The 13,609-nt window shown below is 37.2% G+C and overlaps 1 protein-coding gene across 5 annotated transcripts in view; it reads right to left on the reverse strand.

Moving 5' to 3' along the window:
• The window catches only part of NEK10 (NIMA related kinase 10), a 187,183-nt gene that overhangs the window by 16,402 nt on the left and 157,172 nt on the right, over positions 1–13,609 (reverse strand). For all 5 annotated transcript variants that reach the window (XM_016149581.2, XM_016149580.2, XM_016149578.2 and 2 more), the window contains 2 exons: positions 7,127–7,227; positions 1,132–1,242 (listed from right to left, as the gene is read on the reverse strand). In XM_016149581.2, coding sequence (XP_016005067.1) covers positions 1,132–1,242; positions 7,127–7,227 — 212 coding nt within the window. The remainder of the gene's footprint in view (positions 1–1,131; positions 1,243–7,126; positions 7,228–13,609) is intronic.

Here is a 13,609-nt window from a genome sequence, read left to right on the forward strand (position 1 = left end):
TGTACTGGGACCAAGCATCTTTACCCAGGCGGGGCAGCGTTGCTTGGGCCTTGGGTCTTTCAGAGACAGGTGAATGGGAGCTTGTAACCACCTCCAAGGCCTGTATTAAAATGGCTACTGACCAGGACAAAGAGATTTCCTGTCACCAAGTTGTATTAAACAGGGATAAACAATTTTCATTCTGTCTGGTTGAGTTGACCTCCTTGTGATTTAGTTTCTCTTTGTATGAATAGAAATATTTACTAGCATCAGAAGCTGCCTAAAATGGTAGCATATCAAAGATGGATAGTCCATTCCACCCTCATAGATGATAAAAATCATGGCCTCATATGATTAAATCACTTATTCAGAGTGGCAAAGTTCAACTTGGAGGCTTGTTGAAGAGTATGGGAATAAAAGATTGAGCTAGATTTCTCTAAAAAGGATGGATACACACACACACACACACACACACACACAAAATATATATAATTACATATATAATATATATAAATAATAGCATGTATTCTTAGGAAAACATGCAATAATACAGAAAGGACTTTCTGTTAGTCTTCTGAAAATGTTGGCTTCAGAAATGAAGGCAAAAAATTTAGAAGCAAAGACATATCCTTGATTTTACATCTTAAGCAGTACTATGGTCTGAATGTTTGTGTCCCCCAAATTCACATATTGAAACCTAATCCCCAAGGTGATGGCATTAGGAGGTGTAACCTTTGGAGGGTGCTTAGGCCATAAGGATGGAGCCCTTATAAAAAGTACCTTTATAAACAGAGGCCCGAGAGAGCACTCTTGCCTTCTCCTTGTAAAAGATACAATAAGAAGTAAGTGGTCTACAACCCAGAAGAGAGTCCTCTCCAGACCCAACCATGCTGGCACCCCATTCTTGCTGGCACCTGATTTTGGACTTCCGGTTTCTGAAAACTGTGAGCTATACATTTCTGTTGTTTATAAACACCCCACTCAGTTGATGGTATTTTTGTTATAGCAGCCCAGATGGAATAAGACAAACAATGATAATATCTTTTAATAGAGGGTGGAGCCTAAAAGAGCAAGAAAAGGAGGTTTAAAATTTAACTCTAATGATGTGTTTTTGTTAACCAAAGAAGCATTCCTATATGTAGAATACCGTACCTTTTTAATTTCAGATTTCAAATTACAAGGGTTACTCTGCTGGCTGAAGAGGGATTTCTTGAATCTCTCTATAACCCTTCTTTTCAAACTGTGGTGCAAAGCTGGAGGAAGCTGCATAAAAATGAGAAAACAATCATTATAAGCAAATTGTTAACGCTGCACAGCCGACTCCTGGGAAGCATTTACTGAGGGTCAGTGTAACAATATTCGCTCAACAGGACTAAAGAAGAATTTAAATTCCATTCCAAATAGCAGGACTTGATGTTACAATTTTTCATTCTATCATCCAGAAAAAAAATATATTACACTGCTCTATTTCAAAAGGCTGCTTAATTTATCTTACAGTTCTTTCATTTCATTGATATTGTTTTTCACATAACAACTAAGTGATATTAATTATATTATATTAATTGAACATATAATTACATTAATTGCACATATAAACTGATTTTTGTAAAGAACAGACGATGGGAAGGATGCATTCTCTCAGATGTTTAGGGGTTTGGGTCATTGCCTCAAGCTAAACACTTGTGTCACGTTTGGGTCACGCCCGCAAGATAAAACCATGCTAAACAATCTAACTATGGCCATTGTACTGACGTAGCTGATATCCTGGACCAGGAAGCACATACCTGCATTAGTCCATAGTCAGATGCCTGCGGATGAGCGCTCCTAAATATATGGCTGGAGAAAAATTAGTTTGTGGGGACTAATCTTATCAAGAAGAAGGAGAGGATTAATCAGTATATATTAGGGCTAGGCCAGGATGAGTTAGATTTAATAAGTAAGTAGTAGGAAGTTACTGCAGAATCTTAGAAAATATGGTGATTAGATAAAAATAGGGATTTAAAAAAATTGATTTTGTAGTTGGTACTTTGTAGGTTGGATTTATACAAGGAAATCAAAGGTCGTAAAAATCACACAGAGGGATAAAGTGAAGTTTGGGAGAAAGACAACAGAGAAAATAAATAGGGTCAAGATGATAAGGCGTCTCAGAGTGGAAAGGAGGGTTGCTTTGTTTAAAATATAGAGAGGATTTGGAAGGAGAGCAAAAGGAACCAGTAAGGGGTGGGGGGTGAAGAGGCTAAGTAGGAAGGAAAATGTGTTAGTGGGTACTTTCAAGATTAAAAAAAAAGAAAAAAAAGAAAAGAAAAGAGTTCAAAGTCCAGATCGAACGAAAGAGAAATTGAGGAGACAATTATTACCCCACCTAACTTCACTTTTCTTTCATCTCACAGTTTTGGTTTGGTGCCATGTGACTACTTGCAGCCAATAAAAATGATGTGTGTCACTCTGAGAAAGAGGCCATTCAAAGCCAGTGTTCTTCCTCATTCGTGCCCTCCCATGGGGCAAGGAGCTTGGACTCCGCCTGTTCCAGATGGCAGGGCCACAAGATGGAGGACAGCCACCTGACTATCCAATTTTAGCTGAGTGAGAAACAAACCTTTATTGTGTTCAGGGTGTATCTGTTGGTACAGTATAACTCACCATATCTTGACTAATACAAGAAACACCTATTACTCAAGTTTCATGAAATGGGGATATTTGAAAGGCAATAGTAGAACAAGGAATTGAGTCTACGTGGGCTCACAACTGCTGATTTTATAGCAAAGAAAAATTGTTCATCAGCCCCAAAACAATAGAATACAGAACCCATATTGAAGTATAAAATAACAACGCACAATCAAAAAAAGTTTTTAAAATGTTAGCCAGCCTTTTGACTTTGCTTGAGCCAAAGCAAGTTTAATTACAGAAGTAAAATGAGAGATTCTGAAGTCTATCAGTGTACTTTGAAAGGCTTTGTGGGTTGACAGCACGGAACCCTACTGATCTCTTTTTACGTCAATATCATGGCTTTCTTTTACTTCGATCCAGATGTGTTTACTACCTCCTACCCACAGCCATAAGTCATAATTAATGCCATCATTCCACCTGGAATGAAAAGAGGAAATCAAGAAATGTAGAGAGAGTCAGAGGCAAAAAGATTTCTCAGCATTAATATGCAAATAGTGAAAGACAGAGGAGAAAGAAAATGAGTGTATTGAAATGCGTGAGGGATTAGCAAAAGTGAAATAAATTTAACTTAGAGTAGGACCAGACAATGAAGTGGAGGGACATGTGCAAGGGGATGATGGGTTAGGGTACAGAAGGGATGGGAAAGTGCCTGGAGATACTTTTTTGGATTTGATAATTCCCCATTGTTACAGAAGTTGCCACTTCCCTAAACCAAACACCAGAGGGCAGTGTTGGCCAAGGACCATCTAGTTGCTGCTGCACATAATTGTAACTCTCAAAGAGAAAGGCAGCAAGCCTTTTCTCATATACCTAAGTGTCCGCTATGGCAAACTTTTGAAGATGAGAAGTATCAATGCGTCCACAGATTCCTTCAGAGATGACTTACCCCAGTATCACCAGCTATTGGTATCAGATAACCAATTCAGATATTCTTAAAATTCTTGGCATTCACTTAACTTGACAGGCCTCTAGTTAATTTAGAATATGTTTACTGAATTAATCCTCATAAAAACTTTCTTGAGTAAGTTAACATTCTGTCAACTTAAGGGTCATACACAGGACAGTATTAGAAAGTATCTAATTAGAATAACTGTCACTAAGGACAGCACCCATCTTTAAAGTTTTAAAATTTTGTACAGAATGATGATTCATGCATAGTTTAACTGCAGGCTATATAAGTATAAAAAATATATAAAAACTATAATACTAAGAATATTAATACCTATGATTTGTAGATGCCAGACACTATAGTTACTCCTTTATATATAGTATGCCACCTTTTCCCCTACAACAAATTTATAAAGCTGGTATAATTTTTTCGGTGAGAAAATCAGATCTTAAAGACATTATGTAAGGATACTTTCTGAGTTTGTGAGTCTTTTAGCATAACTATTATTCTAGAGCAAACACCACCACCACTAGCATTACTATAGTACAGCACTTTATAGTTTATGAATATTTCACACACTTTATTTTCTTTATCACAATAGTCCCATAAGCAGCCTGAATTCTGCTGATAAGGAAGGTGATTCTAGAGAAGATAAATGACTCCCTCAACATCACTTCTAAAAGCTTGATTTTTGTTATTTTTATGATGCCAAAGTAACAGAAGAAAAAATAAAATCTGATATGTATGTTTTATAGTAGGTTTTCTCAAACTTGAATAATATATGAATTCTTTCTAAAGAACAACATTCTCTAGTATCTCCAAGAATACATTGACAGACCATTAGTTGTCATGGGTCTCTGTTTGATAGTAACTTAGTATCTTTGTTATAATAATAATAATAATAATAATAAAATGTATTTTGACATATTACTGCTTGAGAGATTTTCCTAAATGCTGAAGTAAAATATTCAAAGTTTATCATCAAAATAAACATACAAAATGTAAAACTTCTCTTAGAATTTACAAATTCTAAAAACCCAAGTCCACTTAAGAAACACAACTTTACCCTAAGTTCTATTTAATCTGTCACCCTTGCCATTAGGAACCAGGAGGTTGAGATAAGAGAGGTATGGATAGTTCTATTTTTATCCATCATCGCTGCTGAAAAAAATGGCATGTTTCACCGATGACAGTCGTTAGTATAGCTTTCATCTTAGGACAGCACACTGCTATTCCCAACCACACACTTGTGTTCTGTTGGCAACAACCGTGGTTGTTAAGAAGTGGCAGTCTGAAGGAGCTCCAATCAAACTGCCTGCCTGTTCTCTAGGAAACAGATGTTTAATTTTTTAAAGTTGCTATATGCTGATTTTCAAAGCATTTATTTAACAAAATAATCAGATCCTAAGTATAATACAAGGCTAAAGTTAGCTACACAGGTCTTACCTAACCAATAACACATAAAAACTCATACTCAAAGGTAACATATGTACTTTGGTCATCTGATACGCCCAAAGATCGATTTTGGTTTCCAGCAATGGAAAGGAATCACTGATTTCATTCTCAGTTTGCTGGTCTTAAGATTACCATCTTGGTTTTGATGAAAACAGATGTCAAATCAGTGAAGGCAGGGTAAAGATTTTAACATCCTGCCTTTTAAAATAGTTGCTTTTAGATGATTTCTACAGATCTGTCTCCATGGAAACTGGATAGAAAAGGCCACCAGCAGCCAAAAGTAAGCAGTTTCCCCCTAAAGGTCATCTGCTGGTTGTCAGGAAGGATCTGGCCCTGCAAATCAGGTCAGCTGCTACAGCATAAGTCTGTGAGAGTTTGACTAGTAAATAAATATGTGAACAGGAAAGGTTTTTGTTAACTTGTTTGTTTGTCTGTTTTGTCAATTCAGTTTTACTTTTAGCAGTTTTCCTTTGCAATTAACAGAGAGAGAGAATACTGGTCTTGGTCTTTAACCTACAGCAAATACACTGGTTTAATGTTTAGACTTGCATTTCTCTCCTACATTTGAAAGGCACTGACTTTGGTTAGCACTATAATTTAAAGTTCCACAAAGAGGAATCGTTCTCTACTATGTGCAAAGTCATCGACTTTAAAGTATTCTGGAAATACATTTTAAAAACCGCAATAGTTATATGTGAACTTGTAGCAAGGAATTCCATCTTGCCAAAAACTGTGAAGTCATTTGTTATGCTGCCAGGGTAAGAGCATAATAGTAAGATATTCATAATAGTTTCATTCCTACTTTAAAATACTTTGAAATCCAATAAAGAAATGGAATACATCCATTAAGAAGCTTTTTTATTATATAAAACTTAGCAAGACAGGGATAGGAGCACTATATTTAAATGTGAAAAGATATTTTCTCTCAATTTAGTAATCATAGAGGTAACCAATAAGCTATTTCCATAACACTAGGGGTAAGAATACTTTCCCCATCGTTCTATATCAGTATTTACATGGAAATGCAATTTTGAATATAATATCTTTATTCAGCAGAGATATGGCAGATTATATTTTGGTTTATTAACCAAGTTTCTCTCCTCTACCCCCTATATTTCCTTCTATTCCTTCACCCTCTTTCATTTAAAATTCTGTGTGATTGCCTAAGAGAATAGCTGACAGCAGAAAATGAAAACGTGATCTATTTAAGACTCTCAAGTGTCAGAAAGCTAGCCCTCAGAGGGACGGCATGCATTATCCCATGCCATTTTATATAAGGGATTTGAGCATCCAAGGATTTTGGTATCTACCGGGGATCATGGAACCAATCCCCTGTGGATGCCAAGGGACTGTAGTTAAGTTTGGGGGGGGTGGGGGGGACGTGTTACATGAATTTTCGACTACATGAGACGACAGTGCCTTTAATCCCTGCATTGTTCAAGGGTCCACTGTCGGTCCTCAGCCCACTGCAGTATTCATCAATCTGTATAACAGAAAACAAACTCTAGGTCTGGCAGACAAAACATGAGTTGAGCTGCTGTTGCCACAGTGAAGAATCATAGCCTCTCCCACAGTTTCTAGACTTGTCAATTCGAAGATCCAAAGCTACTTACTCAGTAGGAAAGCTGGGGCCCCTTGAGAAAGGGCCTTGAAACACTGCTGTTAGGGTCATACTATAAACTTATTCCCAAGACTTCCCTAAAGAAACCAGCAGCCTTTTCCTAGAGTGACTATTTACTGGGGAGGAGGAAGTACACAGCCTTTCTAGACCCTGGTTGTAAACCGACACTTATTCCTAGAGTTTTATAATGTCACTGGGGCACGCCAATCGAAATGGTCTTTTTCAACCCAGCATCCCCAGGATTCGTGAGTGGACACTACTTTCCTCTCCCTTTCCTGTAGTGAAGCTGCTTCAAAGGCCCAGCTCTGTCCCTACTTTCATCCCCAGTCCGAAGGCCCATTTGCATTAAAGTTTAGTTTTGGTTGGGAACTAACAATAGAAGCAGATTTGGGGGTTATAGGAAAAATATACGTAGTTGGGAGGATAAGTATTCACTCTCATTGAAAGTTCCACAGAGGAGTTCTTAAGCAATATTAGCAGCAAACTTGTCTTTAAGATAAAAAGGAAATACTGACCTGCGTGATGTAGATGACTTTGTGCAGTTGAATTAAGATCTGCTGAATAGGGTCACTGATCTGACGGACTTTCCTCTGGGATACAGCAATCCCTGCAGATGCTGTGGATGATAAAGTTTGAAGTTAGTCGAGGTCCTGGTTTTCTCTCTCAAAAGTGATGTTAGTGGAAAGTGGGGTAAAATACTGAAAAAAAAAAAAAGCAAAGACCCTCATTCTATCAATGAGACACTATGCAGGGACCCTGTAACACTTCAATATTTTATAATATGCAATGCATGATTCCTTCCCTTTACTTTTCAGATTTCTAACTAATATAATGTTATGTCGCATAACATCTGAAAGACTTCTCTCTTGGAATTTTTATCTGCAATTATATTAGGCTGCCACCAGGAGTCACTGGTGACTTGGATACGGTGGCCATTGAAAAAGCTGGGCTTTAGATATATGCAGTTAAAAACCTATAATGCTTTTAAGTTTTAAATTCATTTAACATTTTAAAACTAATTTTATTAAAACTACTAAATGTAAACATCGAATAACCAATCTTACAGAACAAGGAAAAAAAACAAAATAAAAAATTCTAATGAACAAAAGTTACTTAGAATTAAGTGATTTTCAAACCCGTGGTTATTACAAATTATAATTTCACCTGGATTTCAGTCTAGGTCTAAACAAGACGTATTTATAATTAATTCTGAATTCTCATTATAGAGCCACATCACTTTCACAGTTTTAGGCTAGCTTGGTGTCAAATATTTCTTTATGGATATCTTTCTGAGTTCTTTGAAAAATTCACACAAGAAATAATTTAGTTCTCATTCATATGTATTTAATACTTTGTTTAAATATTTAAAATGTAAAGGATCAATCTTCCTTAGGCACTGTATCTGATTCCTTTTGAGCATCAATTACTTGACCATTAAGATGAGGTTTCATAAATTACTCCTGGAGTAAAAATATGAAGGTAAATCAGAAGAAATTAAGATAGCTCTAAAATAGAAAGTAGAGATCTAGAGGTATCGGCTCCAGCCTGTAGAGGTGGCCGAGTATACACCTGTCATATTTTCTACAGTGTTGCTTCATGCAGTAATAATTCTTAAAATGTAACCATTTGTTTGTCTAGACCCGACCAAAAACTAGAGACCATGTGACATGGCCAAGCTGATGCTGCAACAGGAACATTAACTTCGCATTGTCTGAAACTAAAGACCTTGGTTTTTGGTCACTTTTATGTTACCTACTTTATGTTTTTGGTATGTGGACTTAACATTTATAGGGAACGAGTTAAAATCTCACAGCACGGCAGAGTATTCTTAGATTTGTGATGACATTTTGAGTGGGATGTCACACAGGTTTGACTCTACCTTGCCAAAAGAATGTGCTCATCTGTGGCCCTAAATACAAAAACAGAGATAGTTAGCTAGAATGTCTGTCTTCTGAATTAGTCAATTATGCAATGTAACTTAAAGTTGTTTTTCTTAAGACCCTTTAACCACGCTCTTTCAATCCCAGTACAGTTTTGACTTTTGAAAATAGTTTTGATCGCTTACTCTCTAAAAAAAATAAATTTAAAAACGTTTAATTAAGCTTGTCCATTGTAAAACAAGGAAACAAACTTAAAATAACCTACATATTACAGCAGAGGCTGGTGGCTTTCTGGAACCACTGGCCATCAGCCTCCTCCCCAGAAGTGACCTCAGATATCAGCTTGGTGTGTTGCTATCCAGTCACTTTTCTATCCATTTACATATATAAGTGTGAACTCCAGAGCAGTATTTTTTAAACTGTGGTTGAGTCCTGGAATCAGTTTAATGGGTCATGAATAGCATTTGAAAAATGGGATGGAATGAAATAGAGTAGGAATGAAAAATGTCAGAGTGCACAGTATGTAGCAAGAAAATCCACTCAACCGAGACATAAAATGTGTTTCTTAAAATGTGAGAGCCATTTCCGAAAAAGTTTGAAAGCTACTATCATAGAAAATCTAGTATTATCTCGTGCTTTCTTTCTCTCTTTTTAAATAAATGACAACACATCATAAAGCTATTTTACAATTGTTTTCCTCAGTCTATCATGGAGATTTTTTTTTTTTTTGAGAACACACATAGTTCTAGCTCATTCTTTATAACCACTATTGAACAGTATTCCTATGTGCTCTGTATGCATCAGAATTTACTTAGCCACTTCTGTCTTAATGGGCACTTAGTTTGTTTTCAATTTTTCATACTTGTAAATGATGCCGCGGTGAGTATATACATCATGCTTCGTTGTGCATAAGTATGAGAGGTCTTTTAGGGTAGACAGAAAAAATTAAATACCAGCGGGGCCCTTGGATGTTCATACTTCTTATTCTAATAAATAGATTTTAAAGCGGCTGAATCGATTTGCCCTCTGACCAAAAAAGAATCCATTTTTCTAAATTTTGATCAACACTATATATTATCAAACTTCTCGATTTTTTCAATCTGATTTTGTTTTATTTTTCATTCACCTGAAGTCTGAAGTTATTGCGCTTCTTTGGTAAATTTCCTGTTTGCGTCCCATGCTTCTTTCTCCTTATTGATTTGTAGGTGCTCCTCACGCAGCCTGAATACTTATCCTTTAATTGCATTTTATATGTTAAAAGTATTTTCACCTAATCTGGTGCTTCTCCTCAATGTAAAGAGCATTTCCCATCCCCCACAGCTAGGCTAATGGTAATTTTTAGTCTCAGGCACCCCCCAGAACACTCTCTCAGGTACCTGCTGCTGCTGCTGTATCATGGTGAGACAGGATTCCATGATCAGGTCAGCACTCCTGAAGTGCTCTGAAAAAAGCTACTTAGATGTGAATAATTACATAAGTTAGGATTGGGGAGGAAAAAGAGATTTAAGACTGGCAATAATTGGGAGGGATTCTGGTTGTACCATTTGCAAACCCTCTTGATTTCACGAACAACTTCAGCTAACCCTGGGTATAGGAATGATTATTTCTTCTTTCGTGCCTGATCAAATCCTTACAATTATTTATATTCCTCCACCCCAAAAATGTATATTTATTTAGCCCTTAATAATTTTAGTAAAACAAAACTGGTAAAAATCCAAATAGATATCTCTTTTAATTTTAATTTTTTTCAACTACCAACTGGCAAGTGTTAGCTATATAATTTTGAGTTTTAAATTATTTTTCTCGATAAATATTTCGGATTAGCACCCTGAAAATACTATGCTTCCTAACTCCACACACACAAAAAGCATCATATATTTCACTGACAATTTTGTCCTAAGGATAATTTTATTAAAACAATTTTCCCTTGAATAGACATCGCAGGAGCTGATCATATTTCAATGTCAGTCATACATAGCACACCTGTGATTCATATTTATATGGTTCCTACTATGAAAGAAAGATAGACAGTATTTGGTTTTATTAAAACATAAATATAATCTAAGTTTCAAATTAGAATACTTCATATTTCTTTAATAGTTTTAAATGAATTTAATTAGTGTTTTAAAACTTTGAAGGAAACTACAAAATTCCCTGCAAGAGGCTATTTACTTAAAAGTGTCAAAAAATAATTATTTTTGCTTGCTTACTCTGCGGCAAGCATGACATTAAATAGCTATTCTTCCGCTCGGGGTGGTGCGGAGGAAGATCAGGGGGAGGCCAGTGTTTTTAAAGCAGGTACTTAGGTGAGACGCTGGGAAAGGTTTTGCACATTTAGTCTCATCTAATCCTCACAACCATTCTGAAGGGCGGTTTTTTAAAATCCTATCTTACAGATAAGGAGACTGAGTTTAAGGAAATTGCCCAAAAAAGATCACAGAGCAAGTGAATGCTGGGACATGAAACCAAGTGGGCCCTAAAACACTGCACTGACACAGTGTAGACAAGATTTGAGGGGCCTTCAATTCTCCTCTGATTCCTCACTAGGAGGCTGTGAAATCATGGACGATTCCTCTGGTTACCTCGGATATAGAATAATATCTACACTCATTCCTAGGCCTGAAATATTATTTCTCTTCTTAAAAGGGATGCTATTTTTAACATGATGGTCTACCTATGTTTTCAAACATGTAACATATTTAATATTTTTGAAAATCATGTACATACATGCTTTATTATTCTACTTTATCTCATGGTACATAATAATACCAAGTTATTTGTTATCCATCCCTGCGCTTTGAGACTTGATTTACATTACATATCCAGTCTATTAAAACTATAATTCACAATGCAAATCCTGTGGCCATTAATTACTATTAATGGATCAAAAGATGGATTACACTGTATTTCCCCAGTTGACCAAGATATAGCATCAATCAACTATTTTTCTAAATTCTCTCTGCTAAGAGCCAGGAATTTTTGAACAATAGAGAGGAAAAAATTTCAGGCTGGAGCTCCCTGAAGAAGTGAAAACTATTTTCCCTTTATGAATGGAACTAAAACGTACATGGACTTCTCTCCACTGGACTAACTTCCCTGTTGAAAGACAATACAACCTTTTAAATTAAAGTATGGTGAACAGATTTACTTTCAAGTAAAATGAATGAAGTTACTGAATTGTAGTTCGAATCTACAAATGTTCAGCAATCAGTCCCTATGCCCAGTGGTGTGCAAGGTGCCAAAAGTTAGATAAAGGAAGCTGCATTCACAAGAGGTTCATAGGAGGCTCATCCAGAGAATTACAGGATGGCGGGAAGCTGCACCAAAGCCTTGGCTCCATTCACTCCCCTTTCATTTGAATCTTCAGATACAAGCTAAAGGCTAAAGGAGCAAGGCTACTTTGAAGCCCTTTTCTCTTGAATTCTGTGTGTGTGTGTGTGTGTGTGTGTGTGTGTGTGTGTGTGTGAGAGAGAGAGAAGATTAGGAAGGGTTTCCCCAATTCTAAACTTGCCATCTCTTTAGTTATTTCTATAACTAAAACATAACCTCAAGATTTTCAAAGTTAAAAGTTCCTAGAAATGACTACACAGTACACATGGCAAAATGCTGTGTAGAGAATTTCCTGCTGTATTTTTTCTCACATCACTTTTGGCCTCCTGGGCCTCTCATCGTCAAGTATGCAGGATGTGAGGCCAGTATTTCCCCTAGATGGGGTGGCAGAGAGGAGCCAGGAACAGAGAGAATACATTCCTGGACTTTGAAAAGCGATCGTGTAAGGGGAAGGTAAAGAGATTCAAAAAAACTATCATTGAATAAACTCTTCTTCCTGCCCCTTCTTGATAAAATTAAGTTTCTCTGAGGAGGGAGGATGAAGAGCAAAGAAAAAGCAAGGACATTCTCAGAAGAGACTCAAATTCCAGCTCACTTTGGGTAAAGTATGGGGTGCGGGCAGTTAAGTAGGAAGAGGCGGATGATGAAAATGTCTTTAAGCTTGGGGTTCCAGGAGTGGTAAGGCTGTGTGCCCAGTTCCCACGAGGAACTCTGAGAGTCTCTAGCCATATACATGTTCTCTGAACCTTACAGCATGGGGTCAGGTGAGGCAGTAGGATAGCTTCCTGGACTGTCAGAGGCAAAGTGGCTCTACTGAGCATCCCAGTCTCCAGGCCCAGAGAGGTGGGGAGCAGCAGGCTAACCTGCCCAGGCCCCTGAGAAGCTGAGCTGACAGGGTGGGAGAGCTTGCCCTACAGACCCTATAGATGTTTTGCCTTCACTCTAGGGAACACAGCCACTGGTGGAAACATGGGCTGGGAACTGGAAGTCAGGAGGGTTGTGTCATTTTGGGGATGCTAATGTGGGAGGGTAACCACACTCGATAATCAGATCGGATACCAGCACAGGCGATCTCAAAGCCCTAGTACCTTGGCATTAAATTAATTGGCATTAAGTCCTTGGAACAAAAATATCGCCCAAGGAAGAAGAGAGAAGGGCAACCCTCTCTTCCGGCTTTAAGTCTGAGTGATAAAGAAGTCAGCAAACTGACATTTGCCTTTAGGCTAATTGATTAGCTTTTCTGATATCTGGAAGGGGGCTTGATATAAAAATTAAGGTCAGAGTTGGGAAAATGTAGAAAGGTAAATTTTTTTGTTCCTGAATGTGCGGCCTAAAAATAGCATAGGCACTTGGTCTAGTCCACACAGCTTGACTTCTCCACTGACTTAGTTATTTCTTATGCAACGCTACAATGACGAGCCAACACATGCAGGCTCCCCTTATTCCTCCGGGAGGGTGCTATTTTTCCTCTGAAAGTTAACTATTGATTAAGCCCAGAATTTTCAGGAATAAAATATTGTGCCACGAATATCACTCGACGCTCAGTACTCTGAATGGAAAGACCAACCAATCAAACTAAAAAGAACAGAAAGAGATCCACTCCTCCATTCAATTACCTGAACAATAAAAATTTCTCCCAATCATAAAAACTAGACAAAATAATCATTGCTTAATTCTCTGACATGATGCTAGCTACAGAATTTTTTAATTACTCCCTTTAATCCTAGTCTAATACTTTTGGGTAATGTCCCAGAATATTAAACTAACAATCCTCACTAACAAAGGTGT

This window comes from Rousettus aegyptiacus, unplaced genomic scaffold, assembly GCF_014176215.1.
Source record: "Rousettus aegyptiacus isolate mRouAeg1 unplaced genomic scaffold, mRouAeg1.p scaffold_m13_p_4, whole genome shotgun sequence".
NCBI lineage: Eukaryota > Metazoa > Chordata > Mammalia > Chiroptera > Pteropodidae > Rousettus > Rousettus aegyptiacus.